This window comes from Oncorhynchus mykiss, chromosome 10 (assembly GCF_057628025.1).
Source record: "Oncorhynchus mykiss isolate SJ-2025 chromosome 10, ASM5762802v1, whole genome shotgun sequence".
In the NCBI taxonomy this organism is placed as follows: Eukaryota; Metazoa; Chordata; class Actinopteri; order Salmoniformes; family Salmonidae; genus Oncorhynchus; species Oncorhynchus mykiss.
The window spans coordinates 19,905,852-19,924,850 of NC_143031.1; the positions used below are offsets into that span (position 1 = coordinate 19,905,852).

General features: G+C 43.0%; 1 protein-coding gene across 1 annotated transcript in view; it reads left to right on the forward strand.

Moving 5' to 3' along the window:
- LOC110533465 (ceramide synthase-like) overlaps positions 1-18,999 on the forward strand; it is a 44,392-nt gene that overhangs the window by 15,316 nt on the left and 10,077 nt on the right. The window contains exon 2 of the mRNA XM_021617695.3: positions 10,382-10,468. Within this exon, the coding sequence (XP_021473370.1) occupies positions 10,382-10,468 (87 nt within the window). The remainder of the gene's footprint in view (positions 1-10,381; positions 10,469-18,999) is intronic.

Here is an 18,999-nt window from a genome sequence, read left to right on the forward strand (position 1 = left end):
GGCTACCTCTGGCGAGCACATGGAGGGCTCTGCGGCCCCCCAAAGAAATGCCACCCCACATCATGACTGACCCACCGCCAAACTGGTCATGCTGGAGGATGTTGCAGGCAGCAGAACGTTCTCCACGGCGTCTCCAGACTCTGTCACGTCTGTCACGTGCTCAGTGTGAACCTGCTTTCATCTGTGAAGAGCACAGGGCGCCAGTGACGAATTTGCCAATCTTGGTGTTCTCTGGCAAATGCCAAACGTCCTGCACGGTGTTGGGCTGTAAGCACATCCCCCACCTGTGGACGTTGGGCCCTCATACCACCCTCATGGAGTCTGTTTCTGACCGTTTGAGCAGACACATGCACATTTGTGGCCTGCTGGAGGTCATTTTGCAGGGCTCTGGCAGTGCTCCTCCTGCTCCTCCTTGCACAAAGGCGGAGGTTGCGGTACTGCTGCTGGGCTGTTGCCCTCCTACGGCCTCCTCCACGTCTCCTGATGTACTGGCCTGTCTCCTGGTAGCGCCTCCATGTTCTGGACACTACGCTGACAGACACAGCAAACCTTCTTGCCTCAGCTTGCATTGATGTGCCATCCTGGATGAGCTGCACTACCTGAGCCACTTGTGTGGGTTGTTGTTATTTAACTAGGCAAGTCAGTTAAGAACACATTCTTATTTTCAATGACGGCCTAGGAACGGTGGGTTAACTGCCTCATTCAGGGGCAGAATGACAGATTTTCACCTTGTCAGCTCGGGAGATCCAATCATGCAACCTTACAGTTAACTAGTCCAACGCAATAACGACATGCCTCTCTCTGGTTGCACTCCACAAGGAGACTGCCTGTTACGTGAATGCAGTAAGCCAAGGTAAGTTGCTAGCTAGCATTAAACTTATCTTATAAAAAACAATCAATCATAATCACTAGTTAACTACACATGGTTGATGATATTACTAGATATTATCTAGCATGTCCTACGTTGCATATAATCTGACTGAGCATACAAGCATACAAGTATCTGACTGAGCGGTGGTAGGCAGAAGCAGGCACGTAAACATTAATTCAAACAGCACTTTTGTGCGTTTTGCCAGCAGCTCTTCGTTGTGCGTCAAGCATTGCGCTGTTTATGACTTCAAGCCTATTAACTCCCGAGATGAGGCTGGTGTAACCGAAGTGAAATGGCTAGCTAGTTAGCGCGCGCTAATAGCGTTTCAAATGTCACTCGCTCTGAGCCTTCTAGTAGTTGTTCCCCTTGCTCTGCATGGGTAACGCTGCTTCGATGGTGGCTGTTGTCGTTGTGTTGCTGGTTTGAGCCCAGGGAGGAGCGAGGAGAGGGACGGAAGCTATACTGTTACACTGGCAATACTAAAGTGCATATAAGAACATCTAATACAAATGGTATAGAGGGAAATAGTCCTATAATTCCTATAATAACTACAACCTAAAACTTCTTACCTGGGAATATTGAAGACTCATGTTAAAAGGAACCACCAGCTTTCAAATGTTCTCATGTTCTGCGCAAGGAACTGAAATGTTAGCTTTCTTACATAGCACATATTGCACTTTTACTTTCTTCTCCAAAACTTTGTTTTTGCATTATTTAAACCAAATTGAACATGTTTCATTATTTACTTGAGGCTAAAATGATTTTATTTATGTATTATATTAAGTTAAAATAAGTGTTTGTTCAGTATTGTTGTAATTGTCATTATTGCAAATAAATAATATAAAAATCGGCCGATTTAATCGGCATCAGCTTTTTCGGTTTCGGCGTTGAAAAATCATAATCGGTCGACCTCTACTTGGTACATCACCCATGACAGAGAACGGTTGATTTGTCAAGGGCAATGAATCCCATTATCTTGGCGTTAATGGATTTCACCTTTCAGTTCTCGCTGAAATGTTCTTACTCTTTCAAATGACTGCTCAACTTGTTGACTGCTCAATCCACACAGCACACATTGTGGGCTAGGTTAGCAATGCATCGTTGCACGTGTAGCGCATAATTTTATGTGGCGTCGTTACATCATGTACAGTTGAAGTCGGAAGTTTACATACACTTAGGTTGGAGTCATTAAAACTCATTTTTCAACGTCTCCACAAATTTCTTGTTAACAAACTATAGGTTTTTCAAGTCGGTTAGGACATCTACTTTGCATGACACAAGTAATTTTCCCAACAATTGTTTACAGATTATTTTACTTATAATTCACTGTATCACAATTCCAGTGGATCAGAAGTTCTGTCTCCTGGAGATGAACGTACTTTGGTGCAAAACGTGCAACTCAATCCCAGAACAACTCAATCCCAGACTTTGTGAAGATGCTGAAGGAAACCGGTACAAAAGTATCTATATCCACATTAAAACGAGTTCTTTATCGACATAACCTGAAAGACCGCTCAGCAAGGAAGAAGCCACTGCTCCAAAACCGCCATAAAAAATCCAGACTACGGTTCGCAACTGCACATGGGGACAAAGATCGTACTTTTTGGAGAAATGTCCTCTGGCCTGATGAATCAAAAATAGAACTGTTTGGCCGTAATGACCATTGCTATGTTTGGAGGAAAAAGGGGGAGATTTGCGAGCCGAGGAACACCATCCCAACTGTGAAGCACGTGGGTGGCAGCATCATGTTGTGGGGGTGCTTTGCTGCAGGAGGGACTGGTACACTTCACAAAATAGATGGCTTCATGAGGAAGGAAAATTATGTGGATATATTGAAGCAACATCAAGACATCAGTCAAGTCACGAAGGTAAAGCTTGGTCGCAAATGGGTCTTCCAAATGGACAATGACCCCAAGCATACTTCCAAAGTTGAGGCAAAATGGCTTAAGGACAACAAAGTCAAGGTATTGGAGTGGCCATCACAAAGCCCCGACCTCAATCCTATAGAACATTTGTGGGCAGAACTGAAAAAACGTGTGCGAGCAAGGAGGGCTACAAACCTGACTCAGTTACACCAGGTCTGTCAGGATGAATGGGCCAAAATTCACCCAACTTATTGTGGGAAGGTTGTGGAAGGCTACCCAAAACGTTTGACCCAAGTTAAACAATTTAAAGGCAATGCTACCAAATACTAATTGAGTGTATGTAAGCTTCTGACCCACTGGGAATGTGATGAAAGAAATAAAAGCTGAAAGAAATCATTCTCTCTACTATTATTCCGACATTTCACATTCTTAAAATGAAGTGCTGATCCTAACTGATCTAAGACAGGGAATTTTACTCTGGTTAAATGTCAGGAATTGTGAAAAACTGAGTTAAATGTATTTGGCTAAGGTAAACTTACGACTTCAACTGTACCTACGTTATATACAGTTGAAGTCGGAAGTTTACATACACCTTAGCCAAATACATTTAAACTCAGTTTTTAACTATTCTTGACATTTTCACAGAGGAGCTCTGTCAGAGTGACCATCGAGTTCTTGGTCACCTCCCTGACCAATCCCCTTCTCTCCCAATTGCTCAGTTTGGCTGAGCGGCCAGCTCTAGGAAGAGTCTTGGTGGTTCCAAACTTCTTGCATTTAAGAATGATGAAAGCCGCTGTGTTCTTTGGGACCTTCAATGCTGCAGAAATGTTTCGCTACCCTTCCCCAAGTCTGTGCCTCGACGCAATCATGTCTCGCCGTTCTACAGACAATACCTTTGACCTCATGGCTTGGTTTTTGCTCTGACGTGCACTGTCAACTGTGGGACCTTATATTGACAGGTGTGTGCCTTTCCAAATCATGTCCAATCAAGTTGTAGAAACATGTCAAGGATGATCAATTGAAACAGGATGCACCTGAGCTTAATTTTGAGTCTCATAGCAAGAGATCTGAAGGCTTATGTAAATAAGTGTTTTATATATATACATTTTCAAAAATATCAGTTTTCGCTTTGTCAATATGAGGTATTGTGTGTAGATGAGGGGAAAAAAATATTTAATCCATTTCAGAGTAAGGCTGTAACATAACAAAATGTGGAAAAAGTCAACGGGTCTGAATACTTTCCAAATGCACTGTAGATGGATAAGATCTATACTAGATGGGCTCGCAAACCCTGTTCCTGGAGAGCTACCGTCCTATAGGTTTTCGCTCCAACCCTAATCTTGCACATTACTAATAATTAACTGGTTGAAAAGCTGGATCAGGTTAGTTACAATTGGGGTTGGAGCAACCTACAGGGGGGTAGTTCTCCAGTAACAGGGTTGAAGAGCTTGGCCTAGAAACTAGATGGATAGATTGATAGACACTAGATAACAGCTGGTGCGCAATGTTTAATATTAGTATTGCTCGCCTGAGGTAGAATTCCTTATGATAAGCTGTAGACCACACTATCTAACAAAAGAGTTCTCATCTATATTATTTGTTGCCGTCTATTTACCACCACAGACCGATGCTGGCACTAAGACCGCACTCAACGAGCTGTATAAGGCCATAAGGAAAAAATAAAATGCAGAAGCGGCGGTCCTAGTGGCCGGGGGCTTTAATGCAGGCAAACTTAATCCATTTCACCTAATTTCAACCAGCATGCAACCAAAGGGAAAAAAACTCTAGACCACCTTTACTCCACACACAGAGATGCATACAAAGCTTGCCCTCACCCTCCGTTTGGCAAATCTAACCATAATTCTATCCTCCTGATTCCGAGTCACTTGGAAATACCAGTGACTCGCTCAATACGGAAGTGGTCAGAGGACGCGGATGCTACAGTACAGGACTGTTTTGCTAGCACAGACTGGGATATGTTCTGGGATTCATCCAATGGCATTGAGAAGTATACCACCTCAGTCATCGGCTTCATCAATAAGTGCATCAACGACGTCGTCCCCACAGTGACCATACATATCCCAACCAGAAGCCATGGATTACAGGCAACATCTGCATTGAGCTAAAGGCTAGAGCTGCCGCTTTCAAGGAGCAGGACACTAATCCTGACGCTTATACGAAAAACCGCTATGCCCTCAGACTAACCATTAAACAGGCAAAGCATCAATACAGGATTAAGATTGGACTGAATCCTACTACACCGGCTCTGACGCTCGTCGGATGTGGCAGGGCTTGCAAACTATTATGGACTACAAAGGGAAACTCAGACCAAATGGCTCCTTAACAGCTGTAGAACTGTAGACCCCAAGCCATAAGACTGCTGAACAATTAATCAAATGGCCACCGAACAAATTACTTTGACCCCCCCATTTGTTTTTACACTGCTGCTACTCACTGTTTATTATATATGTATAGTCACTCTACACCTACCTACATGTACAAATTACCTCAACTAACCTGTACCCCCGCACACTGACTCAGTACCGGTACCCCCTGTATATAGCCTCGTTATTGTTATTTTATTGTGTTACTTTTTATAATATTTTTTATTTAGTATATATTTCTTTTTACATTTTTTTTTGCTTTAGTTTTATTTGTTAAATATTTTCTTAGCTCTTCTTGAACTGCACTGTTGGTTAAGGGCTTGTAAGTAAGCATTTCACGGGAAGGTCTACACTTGTCGTATTCGGTACATGTGACAAATAAAGTTTGATTTGAGATATGCTTCTAGATACTGTAGATGTATAGATAGCTGTTAGATACTTATTTGTCCTTAGGGAAGAAATTATAGGCCTATAAACTTCAAAGGCTATTCATTGTTAACATAAAATGGGTGGATAGACTATAGAGTACAATATAATGAACCAAAGCACCACTGAATGAATCATTGTTCACCAGGGCAGTGTTCACTAGGGCATTGCAACGGAAGACTAAAATTAGTCCTTCCCGGTTTCAGTCCATGTTCTTCTATTTGGTACCTACCTAGCCTACATGAACATGAGCCAGTACTAAGTAACCATGTAGGTTAATCCACATCACTCCATCCCTTCTGAACAGGCCTCGGGGTCTTCTCATCTTACTAAAGCCAGGAAATTGTGGATTGTGATGATTTTGGTTGTGTTAGGAGAGGCAACCAGTAGCCTTGTTTGTTTTGTCAATAGCTTCCAACCAGTTATTATAGTGTCCAGTTTAGGGGATGAATGAATTGAGCACAACAGGCTCGGCTTAATCTGTGTATGAGGAGAGAGCGAGAGAGAAAGGGGGAGGGACAGAAAGAGTGCAGGGCTGCTGGACTCGCTACTGTCTGTGCCTTTAACCTTTCTGGGATATTCGGGACGGCCCCACTCCGCCAACAGCCAGTGAAAGTGCAGGGCGCCAAATTCAAAACAACAAGAATCTCATAATTAAAATTCCTCAAGCATACAAGTATTTTACACCATTTTAAAGATACAATTCTCGTTAACCCAGCCACAGTGTCTGATTTCAAAAAGGCTTTACAGCGAAAGCACCACAAACGATTATGTTAGGTCACCACCAAGTCACAGAAAAACAGCAATTTTTCCAGCCAAAGAGAGAAGTCACAAAAGCAGAAATATAGATAAAATGAATCACTAACCTTTGATGAGTTTGGGGCGGCAGGGTAGCCTAGTGGTTAGAGCGTTGGACTAGTAACCGGAAGGTTGTGAGTTCAAACCTCCGAGCTGACAAGGTACAAATCTGTCGTTCTGCCCCTGAACAGGCAGCCCACTGTTCCCAGGCCGTCATTGAAAATAAGAATTTGTTCTTAACTGACTTGCCTGGTTAAATAAAGGTAAAATAAAAATAAAATAAAAAATGATCTTCATCAGATGACACTCATAGGACTTCATGTTACACAATACAGGTATGCTTTGTTCGATAAAGTGCATATTTATATCCAAAATGGATTATGTTCAGTAGTTCCAAAACATACAGTGATTTTGCAGAGAGCCACGTCAATTCACAGAAATACTCATAATAAACATTGATCAAAGATACAACTATACATGGAATTAGAGATATACTTCTCCTTAATGCAACCGCTGTGTCAGATTTTTTTTTAACTTTACGGAAAAAGTCCAAATCAACCAAAGAAATATCTGCCATGTTGTGTATTCTACATTAATCAGAAATAGCATTATAAATATTCACTTACCTTTGATCTTCATCAGAATGCACTCACAGGAATCCCAGTTCCACAATAAATGTTTGATTTGTTCGATAATGTCCATTTATGTCCAAATAGCTACTTTTGTTAGCGCGTTTTGTAAACAAATCCAAAGTCAGGAAGCGCGTTCACTAGGAGCAGACGAAATGTCAAAAAGTTCCGTTACAGTCCGTAGAAACATGTCAAATGATGTATAGAATCAATCTTTAGGATGTTTTTAACATAAATCTTCAATAATGTTCCAACCGGAGAATTCCTTTGTCTGTAGAAAAGCAATGGAACGGAAGCTACCTCTCTCATGACCGCGCGTCACGAGCTTGTGGCACTCTGCCAGACCACTGACTCAAAGAGCCCTTATGAGCCCCTCCTTTACAGAAGAAGCCTCAAACAAGTTTCTAAAGACTGTTGACATCTAGTGGAAGCCTTAGGAAGTGCAACATGACCAATATTCCACTGTATCTTCAATAGGGAATGAGTTGAAAAACGACCAACCTCAGATTTCCCACTTCCTGGTTGGATTTTTTCTCAGGTTTTCGTCTGCCATATGAGTTCTGTTATACTCACAGACATCATTCAAACCGTTTTGGAAATGTCAGTGTTTTCTATCCAAATATACTAATTATATGCATATTATAGATTTTATGGCTGAGTAGCAGGCAGTTTACTCTGGGTACCTTATTAATCCAAGATACTCAGTACTGCCCCCTAGTCACCAAGAAGTTAATGAGTGTTGCTCTGTTTGCTCTTTTCCTCTCACTCTGCACTCTTTTCCCGGTCGGCCCGGGCAGGCACCAGTGCACTGTGCTGCTCTAAATTACACACACCATGAACCATAGGAGGAGAAAAACACTGCTCCTGACTCAGAGAGGGCGGAAGGGAGAGAGAGCGAGAGGGTAGTCTTCAAAACGTGGCCCTGCCACACACAGTAGCCATAAAGAAAGAAAAGGAAGACCGACCGACTCTGTTCTGGGAAAAGGAAGCCAAGGGTAGGGAAGAAAGGGAAACATGACAAAACATGGCAACCCACCTCCCTCTCTTCCCCCTCAAGTCCTTTAAAGGGAGGACACAATTGTGAGTTTTGAAAATCTAGGTCTCGTGACCGAGTGTGCAGCCCAAGGAGGCAGTGAGGCGTGGAGGTAAAAACAGGGGGGGGGGGGGGGGGTGTATGGAGGGCAGTTGGGGTGGAGGAAGGCAGGGGGGGATGGTGAAAGGGAGGAGGGGAGGTTGGTAGTCTTATCCAGCTACGGGCTGGTAGGGTCACCACTGTCGTCATCACGACGGCCTGCGTTCCCGAGGAGAAGGGTGGCGGGCCTCCGGACGAAACAGCTCTGTGTGTGCCTTCTCTCTCCCTTCCTCCCTCTGACCTAGCCTGGACTGAGAGACTCCATTGTACTGCTAAATAGAATCACCCCTTTAATCATTTGGAAATCGTGCAATGCATAAAAGGCGTAAATAGCGAGTGGCTGTGGTAAGGGCGAATTAATGAGATTTCCGTAATATTTCAGAGCTGCTTATTGCCAGAGGTGCCAAGATCTGTCAAACTAAGCTGGGAGGTGGAAGTGCCTGGTTGAACAAGCCATTTTTCCACATTTTAAAGGGGAACTCCATTGCTGTGTCTGAAATTGCACGCTATTCCCTATAGTGTACTACTTTTGACTAGGGCCCATAGTGGTGCCATCTCTGCAGCACTCCACCAATCAGGCCTTTATGGTAGAGTGGCCAGACAGAAGCAACACCTCAGTAAAAGGCACATGACAGCCTGCTTGGAGTTTGCCAAAAGGCAGCTGAAGGTCTCTCACACTATGAGAAACAAGATTCTCTGGTCTGATGAAACCATTCTTTGGCCTGAATGCCAAGTGTCACGTCTGGAGGAAACCTGGCACCATCCCTATGGAGAAGCATGGTGTTGGCAGCATCATGCTGTGGGAAAGTTGTTCAGCAGCAGGGACTGGGAGACTAGTCAGGATCGAGGGAAAGACGAACGGAGCAAAGTACAGAGATCCTTGATGAAAACCTGCTCCAGAGTGCTCAGGACCTCAGATTGGGGCAAGGTTCACCTTCCAACAGGACAACGACCCTAAGCAAACAGCCAAGACAACGCAGGAGTCGCTTCGGGACAATTCACTTCATGTCCTTGAGTGGCCCAGCCAGGGAGACCTGAAAATAGCTGTGCAGCGACGCTCCCCATCCAACCTGACAGAGCTTAAGGGGATCTGCAGAGAAGAATTGGAGAAACACCCCAAATACAGGCGTGCCAAGCTTGTAGCGTCATACCCAAGAAGTCGCGAGGCTGTAATCGCTGCCAAAGGTGCTTCAACAAGGGTCTGAATACTCATGTACATGTGATATTTCAAAAAAATGTTTTTAGAAATGTGCAAAACAAACAAAAAAAATCATTATGGGGTGTTGTGTGCAGATTGATGAGGAAAATAAACAATTGAATCCATTTTGAACAAGGCTGGAAAAAGTCAAGATTCTAAATACTTTCCGAATGCACTGATCTAGCCGCGGACCCCCTGCAGTACCTTTGCGGACCCCCAGGTCTAGAAAGTAGCCTGTACAATCGGTGTCCTCTAAGAAATGATTGTCTGGTTTTTGCTTTTGTCTAAAGATTGGGTCAAAAGATTTGTACGGTTGGGGTCAATTCGAACTGAGGTCACCCAATTCAGGATGTGATTTTGAATTATAATTCTAAAATGGAAAACTTTTTAAAATAAATTAATTATTTATTTGTTGCAACACCTGTGAATGTGAGCCAATTGCTGACATTTTGCGTGACATCCCACATTACAGACATGGGGTGCAAACAGTTTCAATGAAGGCAGGTCCAGAAGGAAAGGGAGAAGTGAAACTACAATGAAACGGAGTACTCCATTATGCTACATGTGAATTGCACCCCAATCAATAATGTAGTTAATAAAAGTTTGCAGTTCAAGACCAAATGGAACAGTAAACTGATAAAATGGACTTTCTATTAGCCTGCCATAATAAATGCTTGTGAGACAGGATACGGAGTAGCCTAGCCTGGGTAAAATGCTTACATCCTTAATTTGCCTGAAGAAAAATGATACTCTGTCTATTTGCAACTTGTGAAGTGACATACTTCCTTTAGAAAATGGAGAGTATGATGATGCTGTCTAGTTCTGCTCTCCCTATGATTTTCTTGTCTCTTCTTGAAATCTAACATACATTGATAAAAAAGTTGACAGCTTTTCATATGACTATTGCCTGTAAATACTGTTTCTGGTCATTGACATTCTGGTAACTGCTATTATTAATGCAACTGGTATTATTAATGCAAGCTGGTAATTATAGTAGTGAACCGACGGTTTCTCCTGAAACTTCACATTTCTAGTTGTCTTAATTGCGTGTTTGAAACATTTCTCCCCTTTTTCTCAGGCTGGTGTCCTCCATCCACGCCATCATGGCCACCACGGCGGGAGTCATCGTGGTGTCGGCGTGCAGCGGTAACGTCATGACTGACAGGTAGGACAGCCACTCACAGACTGGGACAAGCACAAAATTAACAACCGCCACCCGCCAAATGTGGGTAGATTTAGGTATTGGCAGGTAAGAATGTCTATTTCACCAGCCACGTTGGCAGGTGGTCAGTTTGCAGGGCTCTACAGTGATTTTATTTTATTTATTTATTTCACCTTTATTTAACCAGGTAGGCTAGTTGAGAACAAGTTCTGCGACCTGGCCAAGAATAAAGCAAAGCAGTTTGACACATACAGCAACACAGATTTACACATGGAATAAACAAACTTACAGTCAATAATACAGTAGGAAAAAATATATTTACAGTGTGTGCAAATGAGGTAAGATAAGGGAGGTAAGGCAATAAATAGGCCATGGTGGCGAAGTAATTACAACATATCAATTAAACATTGGAGTGATTGATGTGCAGAAGATGAATGTGCAAGTAGAGATACCTTTGGGGTGCAAAGGAGCAAGATAAATAAATACAGTATGCGGATGAGGTAGTTGGATGGGCTATGTACAGGTGCAGTGATCTGTGAGCTGCTCTGCCAGCTGGTGCTTAAAGCTAGTGAGGGAGATATGAGTCTCCAGCTTCAGTGATTTTTGCAGTTCGTTCCAGTCATTGGCAGCAGAGAACTGGAAGGAAAGGCGGCCAAAGTAGGAATTGGCTTTGGGGGTGACTAGTGAGATACAGTGCCTTGCGAAAGTATTCGGCCCCCTTGAACTTTGCGACCTTTTGCCACATTTCAGGCTTCAAACATAAAGATATAAAACTGTATTTTTTTGTGAAGAATCAACAACAAGTGGGACACAATCATGAAGTGGAACGACATTTATTGGATATTTCAAACTTTTTTAACAAATCAAAAACTGAAAAATTGGGCGTGCAAAATTATTCAGCCCCTTTACTTTCAGTGCAGTAAACTCTCTCCAGAAGTTCAGTGAGGATCTCTGAATGATCCAATGTTGACCTAAATGACTAATGATGATAAATACAATCCACCTGTGTGTAATCAAGTCTCCGTATAAATGCACCTGCACTTTGATAGTCTCAGAGGTCCGTTAAAAGCGCAGAGAGCATCATGAAGAACAAGGAACACACCAGGCAGGTCCGAGATACTGTTGTGAAGAAGTTTAAAGCCGGATTTGGATACAAAAATATTTCCGAAGCTTTAAACATCCCAAGGAGCACTGTGCAAGCGATAATATTGAAATGGAAGGAGTATCAGACCACTGCAAATCTACCAAGACCTGGCCGTCCCTCTAAACTTTCAGCTCATACAAGGAGAAGATTGATCAGAGATGCAGCCAAGAGGCCCATGATCACTCTGGATGAACTGCAGAGATCTACAGCTGAGGTGGGAGACTCTGTCCATAGGACAACAATCAGTCGTATATTGCACAAATCTGGCCTTTATGGAAGAGTGGCAAGAAGAAAGCCATTTCTTAAAGATATCCATAAAAAGTGTATTTTAAAGTTTGCCACAAGCCACCTGGGAGACAAACCAAACATGTGGAAGAAGGTGCTCTGGTCAGATGAAACCAAAATTGAACTTTTTGGCAACAATGCAAAACGTTATGTTTGGCATAAAAGCAACACAGCTGAACACACCATCCCCACTGTCAAACATGGTGGTGGCAGCATCGTGGTTTGGGCCTGCTTTTCTTCAGCAGGGACAGGGAAGATGGTTAAAATTGATGGGGAGATGGATGGAGCCAAATACAGGACCATTCTGGAAGAAAACCTGATGGAGTCTGCAAAAGACCTGAGACTGGGACGGAGATTTGTCTTCCAACAAGACAATGATCCAAAACATAAAGCAAAATCTACAATGGAATGGTTCAAAAATAAACATATCCAGGTGTTAGAATGGCCAAGTCAAAGTCCAGACCTGAATCCAATCGAGAATCTGTGGAAAGAACTGAAAACTGCTGTTCACAAATGCTCTCCATCCAACCTCACTGAGCTCGAGCTGTTTTGCAAGGAGGAATGGGAAAAAATTTCAGTCTCTCGATGTGCACAACTGATAGAGACATACCCCAAGCTGTAATCGCAGCAAAAGGTGGCGCTACAAAGTATTAACTTAAGGGGGCTGAATAATTTTGCACGCCCAATTTTTCAGTTTTTGATTTGTTAAAAAAGTTTGAAATATCCAATAAATGTCGTTCCACTTCATGACTGTGTCCCACTTGTTGTTGATTCTTCACAAAAAAATACAGTTTTATATCTTTATGTTTGAAGCCTGAAATGTGGGAAAAGGTCGCAAAGTTCAAGGGGGCCGAATACTTTCGCAAGGCACTGTATACCTGCTGGAACGTGTGCTACGTGTGGGTGCTGCTATGGTGACCAGCGAGCTGAGATAAGGCGGGGCTTTACCTAGCAGAGAATTGTAGATGACCTGGAGCCAGTGGGTTTGGCGACGAGTATGAAGCGAGGGCCAGCCAACGAGAGTGTACAGGTCGCAATGGTGGGTAGTATACGGGGCTTTGGTAACAGAACGGATGGCACTGTGATAGACTGCATCCAATTTGTTGAGTAGAGTGTTGGAGGCTATTTTGTAAATGACATCGCCAAAGTCGAGGATCAGTAGGGTGGTCAGTTTTACGAGGGTAAGTTTGGCAGCATAAGTGAAGGATGCTTTGTTGCAAAATAGGAAGCCGATTCTAGATTTAATTTTGGATTGGAGATGCTTAATGTGAGTCTGGAAGGGGAGTTCACAGTCTAACCAGACACCTAGGTATTTGTAGTTGTCCACATATGACATAAGTCAGAACCGTCCAGAGTAGTGATGTTGGACGTGTGGGCATGTGCGGGCAGCGATCGGTTGAAGAGCATGCATTTAGTTTACTTGCATTTAAGAGCAGATGGAGTCCACGGAAGGAGTGTTGTATGGCATTGAAGCTCGCCTGGAGGTTAATTAACACAGTATCCAAAGAAGGGCCAGAAGTATACAGAATGGTATCGTTTGCGTAGAAGTGGATCAGTGAATCACCAGCAGCAAGAGCAACATCATTGATGTATACAGAGAAGAGAGTCGGCCCGAGAATTGAACCCTGTGGCACCCCTATAGAGAGGTCCAGACAACAGGCCCTTCGATTTGACACACTGAACTCAGTGTATCAGCGAAGTAGTTGGTGAACCAGGCGAGGCAGTCATTTGAGAAACCAAGGCTGTTTAGTCTCCTGAATAGAATGTTGCATAAATTGCATAGTAGAGAAGGTATGGTGGGATTCGAAATGGTTGGTAATCTGTTTGTTAACTTGGCTTTCGAAGACCTTAGAAAGGCAGGGTAGGATAGATATAGGTCTGTAGCAGTTTGGGTCTAGAGTGTCTCCCCCTTTTGAAGAGGGGGATGATCGTGACAGCTTTACAATTTTTGTGAATCTCAGATGATACGAAAGAGAGATTGAACAGGCTAGTAATAGCATTACAGTAATGATAGCATTACATTAATGATAGCATTACATTCTCAAATAAAATTGTCAAAAGTCAAGTATGAGCACATGAGTATTTCTGCTGTTTTGTTTTATAGCTGCTGATTGCACAAAATAAATATAAATCCCATATTTCACCTCACACAGAAACACTGCCTGGCAGGGGAACTGTGCGCAATGAGTGAAGTGCTGATAGATTAATTTTTGTAGGCGCTGCACACAGGCATAACAGTTGGTCTAATTTACTCAAAAGTCTACAAAGTGAGACTGTCCTCGTGGTTCTTGGCCATTTGCATTGTTTTTTTCACAAGCTCGGTTGTTTTTCAACGTTAGTTTGTCTGCTGCTTCAACTGATAGCGAAGAGACGCCCTAGTCAGATTCCAAATCTCACACACCCAGACAAGCATGACAGGACTGAGTGGCCCGATACCACAATAACATCCCGCCCTTAAAGGAGCAGCTGAACATTTTTTCTCTGATATTTTCGTTAATAGACTCCGGTCACAATTATTTTTCAAAGAAATTGAGCAATATATCACATTACTTCTTACTAATAAATGTATTGTTTTAGAAACATTACGAAGCATGGTCATCTGTTTGTGTTTTTGTGATATAATTATGGAGCAACAATATTTCGGCTAGTAAAACATCTGAGTGGCTGGAATATTTTTTTATCTACCTGCCACAGTGGCTGGAATATTTTTTTATCTACCTGCCACAGTGGCTGGAATATTTTTTTATCTACCTGCCACAGTGGCTGGAATATTTTTTTATCTACCTGCCACAGTGGCTGGAATATTTTTTTATCTACCTGCCACAGTGGCTGGAATATATTTTTCTCTACCTGCCACAGTGGCTGGAATATTTTTTTATCTACCTGCCACAGTGGCTGGAATATTTTTTTATCTACCTGCCACAGTGGCTGGAATATTTTTGTATCTACCTGCCACAGTGGCTGGAATATTTTTTTATCTACCTGCCACAGTGGCTGGAATATTTTTTTATCTACCTGCCACAGTGGCTGGAATATTTTTTTATCTACCTGCCACAGTGGCTGGAATATTTTTGTATCTACCTGCCACAGTGGCTGGTGGACCAAAAAGTTCATTTAGGCCCAGAACCCCTCTATCCTGAGTCAGATGGCCACCTGCTCAGTCAGTCAGTGGCAGTCAACAGCATAGCTTTAGCTTACTATCCGTATCCTTGACCTGGCCAGTGCTACCTAGCTGATGCTAATAGTGTATCTCGGTCAGATGGCCATATGCTCAGTCTGCAAGTAGCAGGTTGCTGTGTGGGCTAGTGTAGCTTAGGATCCTTATCCTTGTATCTCTATCTTGGCTTGGGCAGGGCTGTTTGGCTAATACTAACACCACTGCTAATGCTAATAGTCAGTGTAATCCAGCCAGTCAGTTGCCATAGCCCGGGATGCCTCTGACCATGGCCCAGCCTCAGTCAGTGCAATGTCCTTTCTTCCCCCTGACCTAACCCAGCATCAGTGCTCTGCTAATCCCCCCCCCCCCGGGCTTAATTCCGCAACAGCATAGCGCAGAGCAGGCGCGCGAGTCGCCCGCCTGTAACATTGCAACACACACAGCCACGGTGCAAGGAGGATAGACTGTTTGTGTTATCCTTGTCATTTAGCTTAGACAGGCAGGCAGGCAGGCACACACACACACACACACACACACACACACACACACACACACACACACACTCTTCTTCCGATAGACTCACTGCTGGCATGGGAGGGACCAGCAGAGGGTTAGTAACAACAACTAATGTGCTCTAATCAACTGAGCTAATTGTTCTACGCGGTGTGTTGTGTTTCAGTCTATACATTGCTACATTCCTACATATAGCTAGAGTTAATGTTATAAATAATTGCCACAAACACTAAACAGACACTTTTACACTCAATTCACTGAATAAATATTTTGTAACAGTACCAGTCAAAAGTTTGGACACACCTACTCATTCAAGGGTTTTTCATTATTTTGATTATTTTCTACATTGTAGAATAATAGTGAAGACATCAAAACTATGAAATAACACATATGGAATCATGTAGTAACCAAAAAAAACTATTAAACAAATCAAAACATATTTTAGATACTTCAAAGTAGCCACCCTTTGCCTTGAAGACAGCTTTGAATGCTCTTGGCATTCTCTCTACCAGCTTCACCTGGAATGCTTTTCCAACGGTCTTGAAGGAGTTCCCACATATGCTGAGCACTTGTTGGCTGCTTATCCTTCACTCTGCGGTCCAACTCATCATTAACCATCTCAATTGGGTTGAGGTTTGGTGATTGTGGAGGCCAGGTCATCTGATGGAGCACTCCTTCTTGGTCAAATAGCCCTTACACAGTCTGGAGGTGTGTTGGGTCATTGTCCTGTTGACAAACAAATGATAGTCCCACTAAGCGCACACCAGATGGTATGGAGAATGCTGTGGTAGCCATGCTTCAAGTGTGCCTTGAATTCTAAATAAATCACAGACAGTGTCACCAGCAAAGAACCCCCACACCTCCTCCATGCTTCATGGTGGGAACTACACATGCGGAGATCATCCGTTCACCTACTCTGCGTCTTACAAAGACAGTGGTTAGAAACAGAAGTCTCAAGTTTTGACTCATCAGACCAAAGGACAGATTTCCACCAATCTAATGTCCATTGCTTGTTTTCCTTGGCCCAAGCAAATCGCTTCTTCTTATTGGTCCTTTAGTAGTGGTTTCTTTGCTGTTAATCGACCATGAGGGCTTTAATCACACAGTATTCTCTGAACAGTTGATGTTGAGATGTGTCTGTTGCTTGAACTCTGAAGCATTTATTTGGAATGCAATTTCTGAGGTTGGTAACTCTAATGAACTTATCCTTTGCAGCAGAGATGAATGTAGGTCTTTCTTTCCTCATGAGAGACAATTTCATTATAGCGCTTGATGGTTTTTGCGACTGCACTTGAAGGAGCTTTCAAAGTTCTTAAAATGTTCCACATTGACTGACCTTCATGTCTTAAAGTAATGTTGTTTCTCTTTGCTTATTTTAGCTGTTCTTGCCATAATATGGACTTGGACTTTTACCAAATAGGGCTATCTTCTTTATACCACCCCTACCTTGTCACAACACAACTGATTGGCTCAAACGCATTAACGCATTAAGAAGGAAAGAAATTCCACAAATACATTTTTAACAAAGCACACCTGTTAATTGAAATGCATTCCAGGTGACTACCTCATGAAGCTGGTTGAGAGAATTCCAAGAGTGTGCAAAGCTATCATCAAGGCAAAGGTTGTCTATTTTGAAGAATCTCAAATATAAAATATATTTTGATTTGTTTAACACTTTTCTGGTTACTACATGATTCCATATGTGTTATTTCATAGTTTTGACGTCTTCATTACTACAATGTAGCAAATATTAACAAAGGGAAAAAAAACTTGAATGAGTAGGTATGTACAAACATTTGACTGGTACTGTATGTATGTGATCCCTGAGGGAATTGAACCCACAAACTTTTTGCCCACTTGGCTCACACTTCTCTTACCAACTGAGCCACTCCAGGACCAAGAGAAACTCACTAGCTTTACTACCCAGTTTATCCTAAGCACTTCCTGGCATGTTAAGCCATCATGGCTGTCTGGTGACCTTATAATACAGGGTGAAGGTTGAATCTACTGAGGGGGTCAAAGGTCACCAACGCTGTTCTGGCCGGTCATGATATGAACCAGTAGCAATCTGCTTTTATTAGGGGCAGTCTGCTCCTGTGCTGCTCACTCCCAAGCTCTTCATTTCTTTATTACAGTTGCACCATAAGCTTAGCTGCCTGTATAGCCCTGTTGTTGTTTACATGATCACTCATGTGTCTGAGAGTGCTTGCTTGCTCATATGAGTTTTGCAGGAAAATGTGTAATGCTGTATCAACAGAAACACAGGATGAAACTTCCTCAAGACTTCTCACTCCCATACACACAGAAAGAATCTGGGAAATGGAAAGGCAATACCTAGTCAGGTGCACAACTGAATGCATTCAACCAAAATGTGTCTTCCGCATTTAATCCAGCACCTCTGAATCGGAGAGGTGCAGGGGGCTGCGTTATTCGACGTCCACATCATCGGCACCCGGGAGCAGTTGTTGTTGGGGGTAAACTATAGGCTTTGGTGGTATACAGATTTTCATATCGTCATACTGACCATCTCTCATCCCGGGATTTATGGTATTACCGGCATAGCACACAGGGGGGCGCTAAAGAAGCAAATAAATCCCATTGGGCCTCTTTTACCAGAATCCTGAAAAAAATTGCACAAACTAATAGCAAAATCGCATAGACGCTGTTAGCTAAATGCTAACAAGCGAAAACAAACAAACTAATTGCAAAGACAGGCAAATCCAGCTCATAAAGTTATATAAGCATAGCAAGTAGCTACCGAATGTAATTTTCGGTGAGTGGACATTTTACAAGCAAAAGGGAATGAGATAAATTGTACAAATGAATAAAGTTTTGATGCACCTGGCCACCTTGGCTAGCGTACACTGCGCCCAGCCCGCCACAGGAGTGCGATGAGACAAGGACTACCGACCAAGCCCTCCCTAACCCGGGCGACGCTAGGCCAATTGTGCGTCGCCCCACGGACCTCCCGGTTACGACAGAGCCTGGGCGCAAACCCAGGACTCTGATGGCACAGCTGGCGCTGCAGTACAGCGCCCTTAACCACTGCGCCACCCGGGAGGCCATGTATGCTTCTTTGAAGGAAGAGCAGTATGTGTACACGGAGCAGAGGGGAGAAGATTGGAGGATAGGAAAAAAATTCTAATAGCAACACAGGGAAAAAATAGCAACAGAACTGTACAGAACTGTACAGAACTCATCCAGAGCTCTTTGACTTCTGTCAGAAAGCCATTATTAGATAGCTGATGGCTAACATGTAGTAGTGGATTGCATATGTAGAACGCCAGCTCCCACTTTCTCCCGTTGTGCTTTTTACATACGTGACTGGCTTAACTGTTCTGGGGAACTACGGTAAGCTTCATAATGTAAAGTAATGTGACAGGTGAAATGAGGAACGCAATGCTTTATCTCCTAACATATAGCACAAGTTGACTG